Source organism: Chroicocephalus ridibundus, chromosome 4 (assembly GCF_963924245.1).
Source record: "Chroicocephalus ridibundus chromosome 4, bChrRid1.1, whole genome shotgun sequence".
Classification (NCBI taxonomy): Eukaryota; Metazoa; Chordata; class Aves; order Charadriiformes; family Laridae; genus Chroicocephalus; species Chroicocephalus ridibundus.
In genome coordinates this window covers 54355607-54373079 of record NC_086287.1, presented here as the reverse complement: position 1 = coordinate 54373079, position 17473 = coordinate 54355607, and the positions used below count along the sequence as shown (strand labels likewise).

The following is a 17473-nucleotide window of genomic DNA, read 5'->3' as shown; positions in this document are numbered from 1 at the left end:
GTAGTAAATACATGAGTTGCAGAGATTTTCTTCTGAGTGCTTAAACACAAATAACAGAGATCTGCGGCTTACAATGACAGAACATTATGCTCGAAGGTGACGCATTTCAATTAGGAAGATTCTTTGGTTTCACCTGGCTTTCAGTGTTATTTTAGTGTCTGTTTCCTATTACATTAGGTCTGATCTTTCCTTGGCATGAATAATCAGGCAGCATTTACACATCTTAAAGCACTCTACCAAAAACATCTAACTGTAGGACACAAATAAATGGCATTACAACTGCAAGAAATCCAAGAAAGGAAGACAACAAAATACATGAGGGATTTGTGCAACTAGACCAAACACATAATAGAAACAAGCGTGTGTAATTAAAGCACAGTCACAAAGGAAATCAAAGACGCAATAGAATCTTCTCAATAATTGCTAAGTATTAGAGTGGTAAAGACCTTTTCCATTTGTTTACATGTTGACAGAAACTAATTATATGTTTCTTACAGCTGCAGCAAGCATATAAAAATAAAATAAAATTGGCACGCCAATGACTGAGCCAGGAGAAAGATGGTTGACTATGCTGTACCTGTTGGGAAGACTTAAGGTGTTCTTCTAGGCTAGACTTCAGCCCAGAGAGCAGCCCTTAGATCACCAAATAGTCATTAAGATAACCACCACTGTAGCTTTTTAGATTTAGACATGTAGATTCTGAGCCTGAAATCTTTACTCAGGCAACACTTTATAATGCAGTACAATTTTTATGCCAAATAAAGAGAATCAAACACTGCTGAACTCAATGAAAACACTCCTGCTCGCACAGACAGGATCGCACCCCGTGGGTCTATGTGGGACTGTGCTACTGCAGTGGAACCGCAGTGGAAAAGAGCTGCTAAAAGCTCTCCTTGGCCAGCTGTAATTCAGTTTTGATCCTGCTTGTACACCAGGGCAGATGCACAATTTTGATGTCTGAGACAAGGAACCAGTTCTCTTATTTACAAGAGTGCAAATCCAAAGTGGCATCAGCAGAGCAGAAGCCCACAGATTCTGGCCAAACCTTTTAATTTGAGAAAGAAATAAAATCTTTAGACTGCAAAACCAAAAAAATACTAAAAGATCTGAATACAATAGAAAACCCAGAAACCATGCTCCGCTGTCATCTTAGGACAGAATCCAGCAAGGCACTTGGATATATGCTTAGCTTTAAGCATGGAATCAATCCTACTGAAGTTAAGCTTTGCTGGATATGGGATATCTTTTTCTGAGTTGTATTACTTTTTGGTGTTGGTATGCTGGCAATTTTCAGATCACAGTAACAGTTTTCTCTCTCATATCCACCAGCTTTCTTTTCACTCTTGAGCTGAACATTAACTTCCACAACATTGTGACATACATTCCAGACTCAGCCAGCTAACTTTTGCGATAGTTAGTACAACAAAACGGCTATAAAATTTTACAGACACAATCCCAACAGCTGCAATACGGAACTGTACTAATTGCAGGGAGCCAAGCACAAATCACTTTTTTTTTTTTTTTTTTTGACTGGAAAATGGCAAAATTTGTAGTGGTCTCCTGACCACAAGAGCAAATTATTTGATGTTTTATACACGTGAAAGGCACTAGTCCGCTATTACCTGGCAACAGCCTCCTGAATTACTGATACATTCTGATGTGGGTTTATCTGACACACAACAATTTGTCAATCAGATCAAATCTTCAGTTTATCTGCATGGCTTGATCTATAACTGCCATCTACCTTTATTTTAGCTTATGGATAACGACTACATAGGGCCTCTTTAAACTACTTCATATGATTATGTGTCATCAGGCCCTGATACAGCATCTAATAATTCTTTGGCAAACAATACATCCCTGGTCATGTGGTGGTGTCAGAGAATCCTACTAATGTTATTTATAATGGTAAGCGTGGCATGATACCCGTCTCATAGCAGAAGACGCATGAGACCACCTCATGAAATGCAGCATTAGAATTCAGTATACATTGTCCTGAAGTGGGTCTATGTTTTAGGGAGGGCTACAGATGACAGGACCAGCCATGCGATTTAAGGTCAGTATTACCTTCTGAGACTGTCTCTTGCTACAACAGAACACTCTGCTTTTCTGGAACAGGTGATACTCAATTTAGGCAGAATAATTCTAAATGATGTCTGGAGGATTCATGGCATTAGCAAACAATTTCATGCATATTTGGACATAATTGCTACAGAACAAATTGGTGCCCCTAGTCTTCTAAAGTTGCCTGGCTCAGAAATATGAAGGTACAGTACACTTTGCTAGGTCTGGCACTGTGAACATTGATGCCCTCATCACTGTCAACTCAGCTGATCACTGGGCATACCAAACTAGATTTTGGAACTACTCTTCTTTAGTGTAAAGACATCTGAGCCGCGTGAACTGCACACAGAAGAGCAGATGTTTGCTTGGAGACAGCTGGTTCTCCAAGCCCACCCAACAGCAGAACATAGGAAAAAAAAAAAACATTTACTCAGCCTCTCTCTCTGCTCCTTTCAGCCTCATATCTAACCATCACGAGGTTTTCTGCAGCAAACTGTCCTCCTGAAAGATAGCAGGGAAGAGAGTAAGACTAGAGAGGGATGCTTCTACAGCAGCGCAGCAGTATGCTGCATCTTCACAGCCTTTCTGCAACAGAAGACTCAAAGACGAACGTGAATTCCATCTCCCCAGCTCTACACTGCAGCAAAAATGTCCTGAATGCCTGTAAATGGGGTCACCGGCATAGTTGAGATCAGATGTGTTTACTGTCATGCTTGCCTATTCAGTAAAGCATTTTAATAATGCTGTATTTGTTGCCATCTTTAGGACTGGCTAGTTTAACTACATAACTGCTTAATTACGGCGAAAAACCCTACATGGATGCTAATACTGACATTTGTAACAAAGTGTTAACCAAATAACAAATACATTGCTCTTTTTTCCTTAGGGTTACATTGAAAGGATCCAATTGCTAAAAAAATTCAACAGCAGAATACACTCCTTAATTTGTATCAAATAATTTTTAAAACAGCCTTAACTGTAAACACATTGCCTAGTGTAAACAGTATTCTGCATGTGAGCTGGCTAAAGAGAATTATTTGTCATATATGTCAAAATAAGGAACTTTCTGATTTAGTGCTTATTTGCTAAGGTTTGATAGTATGTTCTCATTGACACAATAACGGGATTTTTTATATATAGTCTTAAGTGCAAAATATTAATATATTTAAAAATGCATCAACTGTTAGTTGATAATTTGTTTTGGTTTATAAACATTAAAAAATTAAAAAAATCTATGTATAAAGTTAACTGTGCTTTCTTTAGAAACTTCATGTGATCATTCACATACAACTTTAAAATATTTTTAAAGTTTAGTAGCAATTCAAAATACGCTGTCTCAGTGATTTGCAATCACGAGACTGCTACAATGTGGAATGTTACCCATTATTGTTAATACTCTGGGCCAGATCTTGCTGTCAATTACATCCAGAGTAATTCCTGATACCAGATTTATGCTGGTGGAAAGGATATCAAAACTTGGCTTCTACTGGGAGTTTAAAAGTATATCATGCTTCAACACTTGCATGCAATCAAATCAAGGACCACATTCTTTTTGGCGGACTTGCTTTTGTCTAGGTGTTTCTTATCTGCACTGCTCAGTGGCAGACACTCATCTTCCTTAAACTTCTGGGAATAAATAAAAAAATGGAGAAGAATACACCAGCTTCTTGACTGATGAAATAAGCTTCTTTCCCCCACCAATCAAACCAAATCATAATCAGGGTGGGTTTTGTTGTCAGAAAGTCTGGATTATGTTCAGATACTACTCTCAGCTGATAACAATAACGGATCGTTACCAAGCACCCAGTTATATTTATTTGTTTAGTTTCATCTAAATTTACACAATGGGCTTACAAGGGCCAATGCAAAGTTTTTCTTGTGGTGTAATATTCCACAAATGTTAGTTTATATTTATGTATACAGCATTCCTCATTAGTGGTAAAACGTATTTTTCAAGTATGAATTTCTGCATGTAATTCTTGTCTTCAATATGCAGATACTCTGGCTTTTAGTGTGCATCATCACAAGTGATACAACATACAACCATTTCCTCTTCTTCCTCTGCCACATTGTTCATGTTGATTGAAAAGAGTGATAAATATTCAACACTGCCATCAAAAACTGTCAGTGTAGTTCCTCTATAAGCAGAGCACTTGAAGGGGGAAATGATGTCCTCAACAGTGCATGCCGTGATATGTGCCTCGGACTTTCTGGTCCTGTAGTTGAGATATTTTGACTGAGCCAAGAAAAGTTCTGAACTTGCCTCTTATTCTTCCATGGAAAGTAAATGTCCAAACCAAAAGAACTATAAAGATTTTTCTCCCATCCTCTTGCTAACCTCGGTGGTGCTGGTTGATTGTCTGCAAAAGGAGAATGAAAACCACAACAGAATGTCCCACAAATGGGTCATTTTAGAGTTCTGCATAAGATCCACACAGCTTTATCACTGAGCAGCAATATCCAAAGAGGAGGAAAATGCTTTGGTTGCCTCGAGCTAGCACGTTAAAAGAAAGGTATGCTTTCCTTCCACACAGGTAAAAGTGCTTGTTAGCTGATGAAGCAGGAACGACACTCAAATTACTGATGGAAAGAAGGTAGAAATGTGAAATGCCTCCTGTCATTTACAGCACGTGTAATCAGAAGAATTTCAGTCTCTCTACTTGTTGTGGATTAAAGTTCTTCTCGGCACATAGGGAAGTTGACAAAGGTGAAGACATTAAACTCTATCAATATAGAGAAACACAGGAAAACAGCATAAAGAAACAACACGTAGATGCCTAATTTCCTGTCAAGTTTCCACTTATTTACATGGATTCCAAACACCTGCAAGCAAACAAAGTATTAGTTAATTGAGCCCCAAAGGAGACTTTTGGAAACAACCGTTTATAAGCTAAAAATTAGTGTCTTTTGAATTAAGAGATCCTGAATGAAGATAAAAATACATTCCCAGTGTTTTATAGATCAAGAAGGTAACATATGTTTTTCTGATCAAGAAAAAGAATGTAAAAGCCCAAACAAAGAACCCCAACTCTGGCCTGACTCTCAGTTGTCCTAAGATCCTTTCACAAAATATTAAATGAACCCACCTTAAGGCCCCTTCACACCTTCTTCATGGAACTGAGAAACAGGCCCTGAGGTGCCCAGTTTTAGTCTGTGGTGTATTTTCAGTGCATGGGTCACATTCTAGTCAGGCAGCACTCATTCATTGATTGAGTATGAGCTAAAGGAATGTGCTGAACTACATGAATGTCTCTCCCTCCAGTGTTCCCCTACAGATCTTTTACATCCCAGTACTACACCAACATCTAACGTTGATTCTTTCAACAGCTTCAGAAGAGGTGCTTTGCTTTCATGTTTTGCTCAGCTTCAGAACTAAGGGGAGTTAGAAGTTACAGGTAGCAAAGCAACGAAGTCCTCATGAAGACATCTATTTTCAGTGGTGTTGCACGCCTCTGAATTATTATTTGTTTTGCTCAAAACTCTCCACTGAGTTTCGCTGGGAGGGTCTGCGTGAATCAGGGTATCCAGCAGAACAAATGAAACAATAATAGATGCTTCGAACTCAGGTGATATGGTTTCTGCTATGAAAAGACTCTTCAGAAAAGCATGAAGAGCTAGCATAACAACACATCTGCATAATCCTCCCACTTTTTTCCAAAGTGCTGATTACCAATATGCATGCAGCAACAGCAAATACAAACATCTACAAAACATCTCTGTTGTTTCACAGGCACTGTGCAGCGTGGCAGATCCAGGGATAAGAAAAGAAAAGAACAGGCCCCCACAGCTTGTATACCAAATGCACGAGGAAGTTAGTGGCAGAGTGAACAGCCCTGGTTGTTCTATCACTTAAGTCATGCACAGGTGATGTGGAGCTTTGTAAGATCTAGTCATGCAACAGTGAACCCTTCAGTGATGATCCCCTCCTCTACAGAGCCCCTACAGAGCCTCCACAGGCAATCAGTGAAAGACGTTAGTATAAGTGGATATTTTATACCTTTGGGATTTGATTCTTCCCACAGAGGGTTCCCTGGGAGTCAGCAGGATCAGACCTTAAGTACCAGCAAAATTGATTTTTGAAACAGAATTATTGTTTCACCTTAACAAGTCATGTGTCACAAGGGTAAGTGTCTGACACTGAGTGACATTTAGCTACCCAAAGTCCTGAGGTTCACAGTCCTCACAGAGCAGTCATCAAGGGGTTTGGCTACAGCACTTGATTAGTCCAGGCTGGTTTTGGAAATCAGAGACAAGGGCAAAGAGTGATGAAGCATACCTGGGACTTGTCCCAGCATAAAGTAGAGACAGGCCTGGGGTATGCAGCTGGACACAGGCGCAAAGTATTATTGGATCCCACAGTTTCAACACTGCCACTGAAATCAATGGGACCTACACGTATCCAGCATCTCTTGTACCAAATGTCAGATTTCAGTCCTCACTGAGGACAACGGCAGCTCTTCAACTCATGGTACTGCTAGAAGATTGATACTTTACAAGAATCAATGCTTTGGGGATAATAAGTATTTCCATTTTGTCCTTCTATAACATGTAAATAGCTAGTAAGTATTTTGCAATTGGAATACTTGGAGACACTCAAATACTTACAGTAAGTGCCACTGATCCTAGCAAAAGTGCAACTGAATAGACCAGTCCTTTGCTGTTTATCTTAACCTGCGGGAATTAAGACAGAGAAGAGACCTTTAAAATGCTCAGCATATAATAACTGTGCTTTGGAGATCAGAGATCAATTTACTCATTTATGGTCCACCTTCTGTTTTGAATAGTGACTGACTTACACATTTTAAACTATGCAAATCCATGTCAGATTTATCATAATGAAGAACGGGAAGATTAAGGAATCAAAACAAATGTATACGTAATTCCACCTCCATTAAAAAAACCTAAATCAGCATTTTATGTTAAAAGATCCTCAGTAGAGAAAGAGATACGCTGTTATTCTCATCTTACAGACAAAAATACTAACGTACAGGGAGACAAACAGGTGTGCCTGAAGCTGTGCAGTGAGAAAATGACAGAACCATGAAGAGATATCCATGGCGCTATTTTTCTGCTATACAGTATAATATACTCCAGTTGACAAACTGGGAATTAATTCAGCTTGTGGAAGGAGAATTGCTTCCTCAACTCCTGGTTCCTTGGCAAAGAAATAACACCTTATTTAGCAATCAGTAACATGCTCAGCAGGTTGTTGGTTTGTTTTTTTAATTTTTATTTGCATGCTTTCTTTTAAAGATTTTTTTTTTAACTAGACTAAAAGAACAAATTAAAGATTTGCCAAGTATACGTACAGTTGATCCAGAATCAATCGCCATGGTCTGTAAACCCCATGGAACGCCAAGGCCCACGAGAATGTCAAAGACATTGCTCCCTATCGTGTTGGATACTGCCATGTCACCGAGGCCTGCAGAGGAAAAAAAACAACCTCTTGGGTAAATACAAAGTACAGGACCATTACTCTGTGTAGTAGATGAAACTAAAGGGAAATGATCCACATTCATCCAAGTCCCCTTGGACTGGCCATAGTATCTGAGGTAGGGAGACAATTTCCATAATCTTTGCATGACTTCTGAAAAAAGTGTGCAAAAACTGCTCGCTCCATCTACATCTTCCTTGTGCCTTGGAGAGCCTTTACTGGGTGCGTGGTATCCGTTCAGCACCCAAGTTCAATGCCGATTAAAAAAACCAAGTCTTGTTCTAAGCAGTCTGCAGCCACAGGGAACCTGGAGATTATGTACTGGATTTAGCCTGTGGACACGTGGCCTTTATCTCATGTGAATGGTGAAAAGTGATCCTGAGAAGAACCCAACCAGATGGTAGCCAAAGCTATTAAGCCCTTCTGTGGGGCTTAATCAGCAATGATTTCACTTCAGGAACAATAAAATGGTACAGGAAAAGAAAAAAAGAGTGAATAGTGGTGAAGTCGCTAAGCATTGCTCAAAATCTGCTCCTAATGCTCGTCACTGTCTGGCATCTCATTCTGCAGCCACGTCAATGGATGCGAGGAAGACAGAATTCTTCTCTGTCCCTGCTGATTTCCCTTACGCAGTGGCCTAACTATCGAATCAATTCCACAAAGTGAATATGGAATGAAGAGGAACTCTGACGTAAATGGGACACATCCCACAAATACTTTGAGATCACACAGAGTAGAGACAGACGCTACCACACCATAAGTACAGTATCTTCTTGCAGGAAGCTGTTGAGAGAAAGGTTATGCTTTGGATTCCTATTATGGTAGCGTCCATCTCTACTTTTTAGCTATTTGTCTGCAATCTGTCAGTAAACATCTCTCTTGAATCCAAGTAGTGCAAAGTCCCTGTATTGGCTTTCAGAGAATGGGGCTGCTTTTTGCTAAGCTAGTGCTTACCTTCACTTTCAGAGGAAACAATCCCTACAGTGGTTTTGCCTAGTGCTAAAGAAGAATTAAACTAAAGCAGCAGTCTGTTCATTTAAAAATATAACATGTTTTCCTTCTGTTCTTGCAAAAATCTATTCACTTTAATACTACTTATGGACAAGTAATTTAGTAGGAAGATGGTTCCATAAGAATCCTAAATACTTTCTTGTGACATTTTCCTGCACACAACAAATACAACCTGGAAAATGAAGTATTTTATTTAAAATATATAGTCCTTTTCAATCAAGCAACATTTAACATCACTACGATCTCAAACTACAAAGGTGGGGCTTTTGAGTACTTAATTTATCACTTCAAAACCCTTGTTGTTTGCCCAGTGATGTGTGCTGCAGATCTCGTTATCTGGAAAAAAAAGACTGTGGGAATTGGAATAGTGAAAAAGAATACAATTAGGACTTTTTCTTAATCTACCGCAATACAGCAGATCACACTGTCAGGTTTAATGTTTTTCAACAACAGGAAGGGATGCAGCTACAGGTATTTCTCAAGTAAAAAAGGAAATGTAAGGAGCCTTAATTAAAACTTAAAGATACGTGGGAAAGCCTTTGACAATTTCAATTGGAAAGCTGATGAGGACATAGCTGACATTTATCTAAAACCCCTTCCAGTGTGGCTATTCATATGTCTCAACGGGAAAGAGGTCTGCATTTGCATGAGAAGTATGCCTGGAGCAACATCACTTCTGCCAGATCCTCTCAAACCACTTTATTTCCCTGCGTAAACCCTTTCCAGTGTGGCTATTCATATGTCTCAACGGGAAAGAGGTCTGCATTTGGATGAGAAGTATGCCTGGAGCAACATTACTTCTGCCAGGTCCTCTCAAACCACTTTATTTCCCTGCGTTGGAGAGGTCTTCTAGAAATCAGCACAAGTTTTACACAGACAAGTGCTGGTCAGTATATATTCTCTGATGTAGTTTGTAATAGCTGATATTCCACTTTTGTCTACTATTATCTTTTTACCCCGACTGATACATACCATACATGGGATAGCTGAGTGTCGAATGACCTTCTAGGATGCTAGGGTGTGCCCAGTACCAATAAACAAAAGATAAAAGGACAGGGATAATTTTTTTGATTCACAATAATTAGCAAAGTGTTTTGGCTTTTAATGAGGCTCTGAAACAGTAAAAATAAAAGAAAAAAAAAAAAGAATAAAATTGCACTGAGCATTTGTGTGTATGAAGGAAGCAAATCACAGAGCACGTATGTAGGATTGCATTTATGATTCAGCAGATGCAGTACCTTGTCTTGCCACTATTAAGCTGGCCATGCAGTCTGGGACGCTGGTTCCTGCAGCTAGGAAAGTAATGCCCATGATCACGTCCGGTATCCCAAGGGTGTATCCAATCACAGTCACCTGAACAGTGAGGAAGAGAGATGAACTTATCATATTCAGAAAGTCTCCTCGTTCCAATACAGTTGTGGCATACTCTTAACTTTGATTTCTGGTGTGGATGCTGACGGGATTAGACTCAGGATACTTATCCATTTCTGCAAATTAAATAATTGTGGAATAACCAGCCCAAAACCAATCCTGTGAAAACGAAAAGTACTTTGCGTCATATTATTCAACATTTATGAGCAAACAAAAAGTTCCATTTTCTGTACTTCTAACAGGACATACTGATCTTTTAAGAAGGAGCACAGACAGAATGCAACCTGTGGTCTGGGTTTTTTTTATTCCCAACAATGGCAAGATTCTCACTGGTTCTATTCTCAAAAGGACTGCAACCAATTTATATTGTGATATAGGGGCAGAGATCTAAAGAACTTATTTTATCCTGACACATGAAGAAGGAATCAGTTTCTTGCATGACTCCTGATACAATCCCAAAGTGAGCAAGTCTGGTTATACTGTCCCCTGAGAGTCCAGATGCAGCTTTAAAAGAGCTTAGGGACTGGCTGAAGCTTGTAGCAGAGCTCTTGGAAAGGAGAGGGAACTGTATTTAGCTGCCACGTCCAAAAAAGGCTGAAAAAGCATCAAGAAAACAGGCTGAACAGGCAGCTGAAAAGAAAATAGCCTTGTGAGAGTGAGAAGATTGAATAAGGGACAGACAGCTGCCTCCTTGCCGAGACCGCTAAGGGTACATGTCTTTAAGGGTCCGTGTTGTTTTCTTTAAATAGTTTGCCAGTCTCTTACATGAGGAAAATTGGACCCTTCGCCAAAGAAAAGGTGTATTTTAGGAACCCGCTCACAAACCTTATTCTCAGGGGCAAGCTGTGACTCAGAAATAGGAGTGGGCATGATTCTCCTGCTGCAAATGCTAACAGGGCATGAAGGTCCGGCTGCCTCTTAAAATAAGCTGTGCTGCAGCCTTCATGAGCACATCTCTCATTCCTGAAGAGGATACCTACAAATGGAGCCAAGGTACAGAGGCGTGGCCTTGCAAAGGACATATGGCATGAAATGAACGTGTGGATTTGGCACTATTATGCCAGGCAGACTGAGTGGCTGGCATATGAATTTCTCCAACACAGTCTACGTTAAGAGAAAAGAGGATTACTTTACAATGCAAAACTTATATAGAAAGTTGCAAAAAGCATATAGAAAACACAATCTTCCATGAGAGTTAACATAAATATAAAGCAGTTTACAAATGCCTGACAGATTTGAGGAAGGTAGACATGTTCTCCACCCAAAAAAGATTTTGCAGGTAAGAAACTCATGAACAAAAATTCTTCCATATGCATGACTAGAAGTGTGTCATATATACACTATAGGAGTGTATATATGTGAGACAATATATATATTCCGATATGAAATCAGCTGAAGATTTCTTAACTTTATTTTCCTTTAAAAGGAAAAATGGGCATATAAATTCTTTAGCAGCACATCCTACCAATTTTACAGTTATAGGAATATATAACTTTTTAGTTTTCCATCTTTTAGTGCAGAAAAAGTAATCTTTCAATACTTCAAAAGTATGGCTTATTTTTCCATCACAGAAACTATTTCAGGAACTTTCTTATCCATGCATCTTCTCTGACTGAAAATGTAAACTTGAGAAACCGAAAAAGGGTAAGAAAGAAAAAATAGGAACTTATTCAAATCTTCAAGTAAGCGTGCTCCTGAGCTGACAACAATTTACAGATCTACACCTGATACACTACTCCTCACAGATCTAGGGCAAATGGAAACATACCAGCAATCATAATACTCTTCACTAAGAGGGATTCTCTTGCATTATTCTTGAGGTGTTTTTTTACCACTTCTGAGTCTTCAAATTTGGCCATCCATCTGCTTTTTATGCATGTTTTAGTATCAGACCCTGTAGCCAAATTTCTAAAGGTGTCTCAGCTGCTGAACGTTAAACATTTTCATTTAAACTCCCTTTTACTAGTAGAATGTGATGTCCACTTTCTCTTGAAAATCAAACTGGAATCTTTCTGTACTGTATTGGGCCCTATACAGTAAAGGCTCATTTATTTGTGCAGGAAAGAGCAACAGAAAGCTACAATTATAATAATTGGAGTATGAGCTGAAGGGACTGCACTACAATTACATGCCTGCCTTTAACAAATACACAAAAGATGTATTATCTATTTTGAGAAGCACATTTCGCTCAGTATGGAAAGTCCTGCTGCATGCACTTACCATCCACACCATGAAGTAGGAGAACAAGGCAATCCAGAGAGTGGATAAGATGAATGTCAGCATAAAAAACCTCTCCCAGCGTGGTTTGCTGCAGTTTGGAATGGTGCAAAAGAGCACAAATATCAACGGCCACGTCAAAAGCCATTTAACTTTGTTCATTTTTCCATCTGCAGGACAAAGAAAGGAAAGAACCAGTTTTGCTTTGCCATCGCTATCCCAGGCCCAGTTACACCTCTCTGAACACAGCATATGATCCCAGAAGATCCCAGAAGGATGTCTGCAGCTCATTTACTGTTTGGTGCAGCTCATTTTCCAGTGTACCTTTCATCTTTACTTGCTCTTGTCACTCTCAGTCAAGTTCTGCATGCACATCCAGAATCCTACAGTTAAGCCTGCCAAGGTCTAGGTAAATGCATGAAAAAGTTACAATGATTTAAAAGCATGGCTGCTTTTAAAACCAAAACTAACGGTCAGGTTTGTTGCTCTTTTCAAATACCTGTATTACTATTAATCCAAAATTTTAAAAAAACAAACCCAAACAACCAAAAAACCCGCACACCCCTCAGCTTTTAAAAAGGAAGATGGAAATCCTTGCAGTGAAAATAACCTCTACCTTCTACGCAGCAACAGAAAATACTTTCACAGAAAACAAAAGCACAGACCCAACCTATGAACATGACAAGCTTGTTTCACATGCCTCACTGTGGTCACTTGGGCAGAACTTTAAACTGGTACTTGCAAGATCTAGACTTGTTAACTCTCTCCAACTGCATACAGCACCACCTTGAGAGGGTCTCTTATCCACTAAAAAAAGGAAACTGAAGGTATTGACTTCCTTCGTACAGCTCTCCAAAATCAACTGGTGAGAAATACCAGAGAACTGTCATTACCAAAGACAAGTACACACCTTCTAATTTTTTAAAAATCTGCACACGAATCTCAATACACAAAAGAGAATTTTTTATAATTGGGCCATAAATAAATGGGTCACTTACATTTATATGTTTCATGAGGTATCCTGCAAGTAGGATAACAAATTTTTTTATCAGGCTAAATCAGAGTGTCATAGCCAACAGCATGGTGGGTTTTGTTCTGGTTTTCTTTACATTGTTTCAGAATCATACTAGTAAGGATTTCCATCGTTAACTGATTATCATGTGGAAGAGATCTAATAAAATATGCCACTTTAAATAAAATGGTTGATTGCATTGAAGAAAATTATCAGATACATCTTCCAGTGAAGTTATTTAGATACATTAAAAAGGACTAGTAATCATCAGTGAAAACTCCTATCAATTTCACCAGGAATTTTCTTTCAGCAAAGACATTGGGATTTGTTTAACAGAAGTTTTTATCAGTGAATTTAATTAGATTGAAATCTGTCCTCTGGACCAATGTGCACCAGATGCAATGAAATTAAATATGTTTAAAAATTAATAATATTTTTGTAATTTATGAGGCTACTTACTAGTGTAATTTAACTTGGTGACTCCAAACGCAAGTCTTTATTCATTTACTTTGGTATGTATTCTAGTGCTACATTGTCTTGCAGAAGTTATGAATCAGCTCCTTCACCTGAGATTTCCTTGTGAATTCCGAGATGCCATCAACCCACCAGGAAATCTTAGCCTAAGCTTGGCTTTTTATTCCCGTTTAGCTTGTGCCTGTGGAACTTCTAACACATAAAACTACTGAAGTCTCCTAGGGTCAATTCTAATTCTTAAATTTTATGCATCATTTGGGGATCTACTACAGATTTTACAGGAAAGTCCTTTTCCCTCTGGTTACACATACTGCTGTACAGATTTTTTAAACAGTTATCTTCTATCTGTTCTGTCCAGAAAATGACACTTCTTAGGTCACATCTCACTTTAATTCTCTTAACAAGGCTGCAGATGTCCTATGGTAATTTATACCTCCTGTTCAATTTGTTACAGCGTGGATCATTAAAAGACTCCTGCGAGTTAATCTGTACTCTTTGTCTACCCAAGTTGCTAAACTTGGTTCACAGTCAAACAAGTCAGCGCGGCCTAAGCCAGTAATTTCCTCAGTGCAGAATTCCAAGTGCAGGGTGAGTGGGCGACTGCTTGAAATGAAAAAATTATGGATCTGATTCTGATCTGCTGTAGGTGTCATCTGACTGACTTCGGTGCTGCTACTGAATCTCCTGCGTGACACAGGAGATTCAGTCCCATTTCTTTTTTCAATAACATGAATAAAAGAAACAAAAATGCCTGGAGAACAAATAGAGAATAAATAGAATATGTATCTTGTCAGGGATCCTGTCTAGTGCCCTGAATTATTTAAACAAATGCTTAACTCTGAGAATTCACAGCGCCTTACCACTGGCATTGCTACACTTGCTCAGTTCCAGGAAAACCGAAACATTAGTGGAGGAGGACGAGCCTTTCCCTCATCTTCGCTCAAGTTTGAATGGATGTATGTCAGATTAAAATTCCTGGCCCTATTAGTGGTGCTGCTTTATCCACACAACGTCATGAATCAGAACTGCTTTTTACAGCTAGATCGTTTGTGGAAGTTACACTTACATTTGTTACAAGGCAACCAGGCTTGAGACTTTGGGGAAAAAAATCTGGGTTTTGCTGGGTTAATAGAGAAGCAGAACGGACATTTGCAGTTAGCCTGGAATAGTTCTGAGCCACCATGGCCAAAGCAGCCTACTTCACACACTTGTCTTTTATGTCAGGGTTTGCCAGCTTTTATAAACTTCTATATAAAGCCTTAAATATATCTGGCATTGGTTCTGCCTCCAGCCATTTTCTTCAGATCCTCCTATGCTGGGTCATAGAACTTGTGTGACACCCAGTGCCAAAGAAGTCTACTCTTATGCTGTAACTTGGTAGTTAAGTAAAAATTTCCTAAGTTTAGCAGCAACCTCAATAAAGTGAGACTTCATTCCCTCAGGAACCAGAAGACTTCATTCATTTCACCTGAGTTAGATGAACACACAAACAATATACCGTTTGAAATATATATTTTTGTAGTTATTTATTTTGAAATTACTTCTTGTGCTGCTCTGTTGCTTTGGTTTTGACCACCCCCTCTAAAATAATCATTAAAATGATTTAGTGATAAATTAGTTAAATTGGGGTATGCTTTTAGTTCATGACAAATTGTGTTATGATTGCTGCTTAGCTCACTAGTACATATGCAAGGAAGAAAATTATCATCCTCATTAAGGCTATTATTCAATACATAGCTGTTCTGCAAAAACAAGAGAAAACCAGTCCCAATTCAAGGCCTTAGCTCAGTTGTTTTAATAGCAGTACTGGCCACTCCTGTGAGCCCTGGCTCTGAAGGCCCCTGCAGCAACCCACATAGCTGAGGAAAGGTGGATTTTTTTTGTTGCACCTCCCACAACAATAATGAAAGAATATTGCCTTATTACAGAAAGCAACACCGGTCTATATTCTCTTTACTTCACTCTGCTGTAAAAGATGAGGGGTTTTGCATGAAGTTCTTTTCCTACCTATACATCCATTTTTTGGTTTCTCCAAATATCTGGAAGCCAAGCATGCCAGGTATTTCAGAGAGTTATCATTACAGAAAAGCCTGATTACAATGTTTCTGAAAATGAAGCAGCAGCCCTTTTCAATACATTTTTGGGCTTGTCATCTTTCCAGATGTTATGCTCGCAATCATTACTTTCACATACATATAATGTCCTGGTGAACAAAGTCAACACCACACACCACAGCACTGAGAGGAAAGGAATATTTCCTTAAGGCACTAAAGGAAGCTCCTTTTTACAGGAAAAATACTGTCATAGAATGGTTTGGGTTGGAAGGGACCTTAAAAATCATCCAGTGCCAACCCCTGCCCTGGGCAGGGACACCTCCCACCAGACCAGGCTGCTCAAAGCCCCATCCAGCCTGGCCTTGAACACCTCCAGGGATGGGGCAGCCACAGCTTCTCTGGGCAACCTGGGCCAGGTGCCTCACCATCCTCACAGTGAAAAATTTCTTACTGGTACCTAATCTGTATCTTCCAGTTTGAAGTCATTACCCCTCGACCCTTATAAAAAGTCCCTCTCCAGCTTTCTTGTAGGCCCCCTTCAGATACTGGAAGGCCGCTATAAGGTCCTATTCACAACATTCACACAGAGTTGAGAGGAGCTCAGTACGAAAGTGTGAAACTACATTTCTGTTTTCATTCAGATCAGGAGTGTACCCTTGAAGTAAATCCCCTGGATTGTCCCCATTTACTGAGTTTTGGTTTGCAATTTACTGTATTTTAGTTTGCAACATGGAGCAGCTTTGCATCACACCAACGAGATTCCCTTCGTATAAACCTGAACCAGAGGCACAAACTTAGAATTGTTCCAAATAATAATGGGCATTTAGTCCGTGGGACCACACTAGAGCTAATCTGAAACAGAACTTCCAAACATAGATGGTGCAGACAGCCTACATATCCTAGTCAATAAGCTGCACAGAAAACACTTTTGCTGAGCTTAGACAGACTGGAGTCTGGAACTACACCGTCAGGAGTCAGATCTAAGCTGCTGTAGCCAGTTCAATTTGATCACTTTTCCACTTACGTCTTCTCTTCAAAAGTGTGGTAGTCAAGCCTAGACCACCGTTCCACACCTTCGCTACTTCAGCACATGCCTAAACCTTCACAAGTGAAAAAAGCATGTCCTTACACAAGGCAATTAGTAGCTGACTGATCTAAAAAAAATTATAACATCCCAGAAAAGCATGAATCTAATTGCCACACAGGATTTTCATAACGGTATTGTTATAAATTCATATAAATCTCTAATTTAAAGTAACTTGAAAAATGGGAAAAGTTTTCTCTAATTTAAGCCTATTTGCTAAATGAGAAAGGCTTCCTGGAGTTTACTATTGATTTCTGGTTTTGTGGGATTTTGCTTTTGACAATGGTAAACTAAGAAGAAAATAAGGCACGTTCAGGCTGGCCTAGAAAGATTATTGTTGGCTATTTACTTGGTGCTCCACTTCACAATTTTTAAATTCCTTTTTTATCTTTTTAAATATCTCTACCATTTTTTATTTGAAAAAAAACAAAACAAAACTCTCAACTGTTTTTCCCCCAGTAAAACGTGATTTTTACATCACCTGTCCCCTTGGTCCTAATTAGGCTTTATATTTACACCCACATATCATTAGCAATATTAATTCAAATCTCGACCTGAAAATGTGTACCAGTAACATACACACCCCCACACTGGGAGCTTTGTAATAATCCAGACAGCAAGTAAATTTCTCTAGAAAGTGCTCTCGTTCATTAGAGTTGAGACTGATTGTAAAACTTTAATATATGTAAATTAGCCAATCTGAAAGCCTAATTCATTTCTGAACATGTGTGATATCCAAAGCGCAACAGAGG

The 17473-nt window shown here is 39.1% G+C and overlaps 1 protein-coding gene across 1 annotated transcript in view; it reads right to left on the bottom strand.

Annotated features, from left to right (window-relative positions):
• Nucleotides 1-17473, bottom strand: part of LOC134514831 (ras and Rab interactor 3-like) — a 173052-nt gene that overhangs the window by 76432 nt on the left and 79147 nt on the right. The window contains exons 13-17 of the mRNA XM_063333147.1: nt 12101-12267; nt 9748-9862; nt 7374-7486; nt 6670-6735; nt 4739-4887 (exon numbers count right to left, since the gene is read on the bottom strand). Of these exons, the coding sequence (XP_063189217.1) occupies nt 4739-4887; nt 6670-6735; nt 7374-7486; nt 9748-9862; nt 12101-12267 (610 nt within the window). The remainder of the gene's footprint in view (nt 1-4738; nt 4888-6669; nt 6736-7373; nt 7487-9747; nt 9863-12100; nt 12268-17473) is intronic.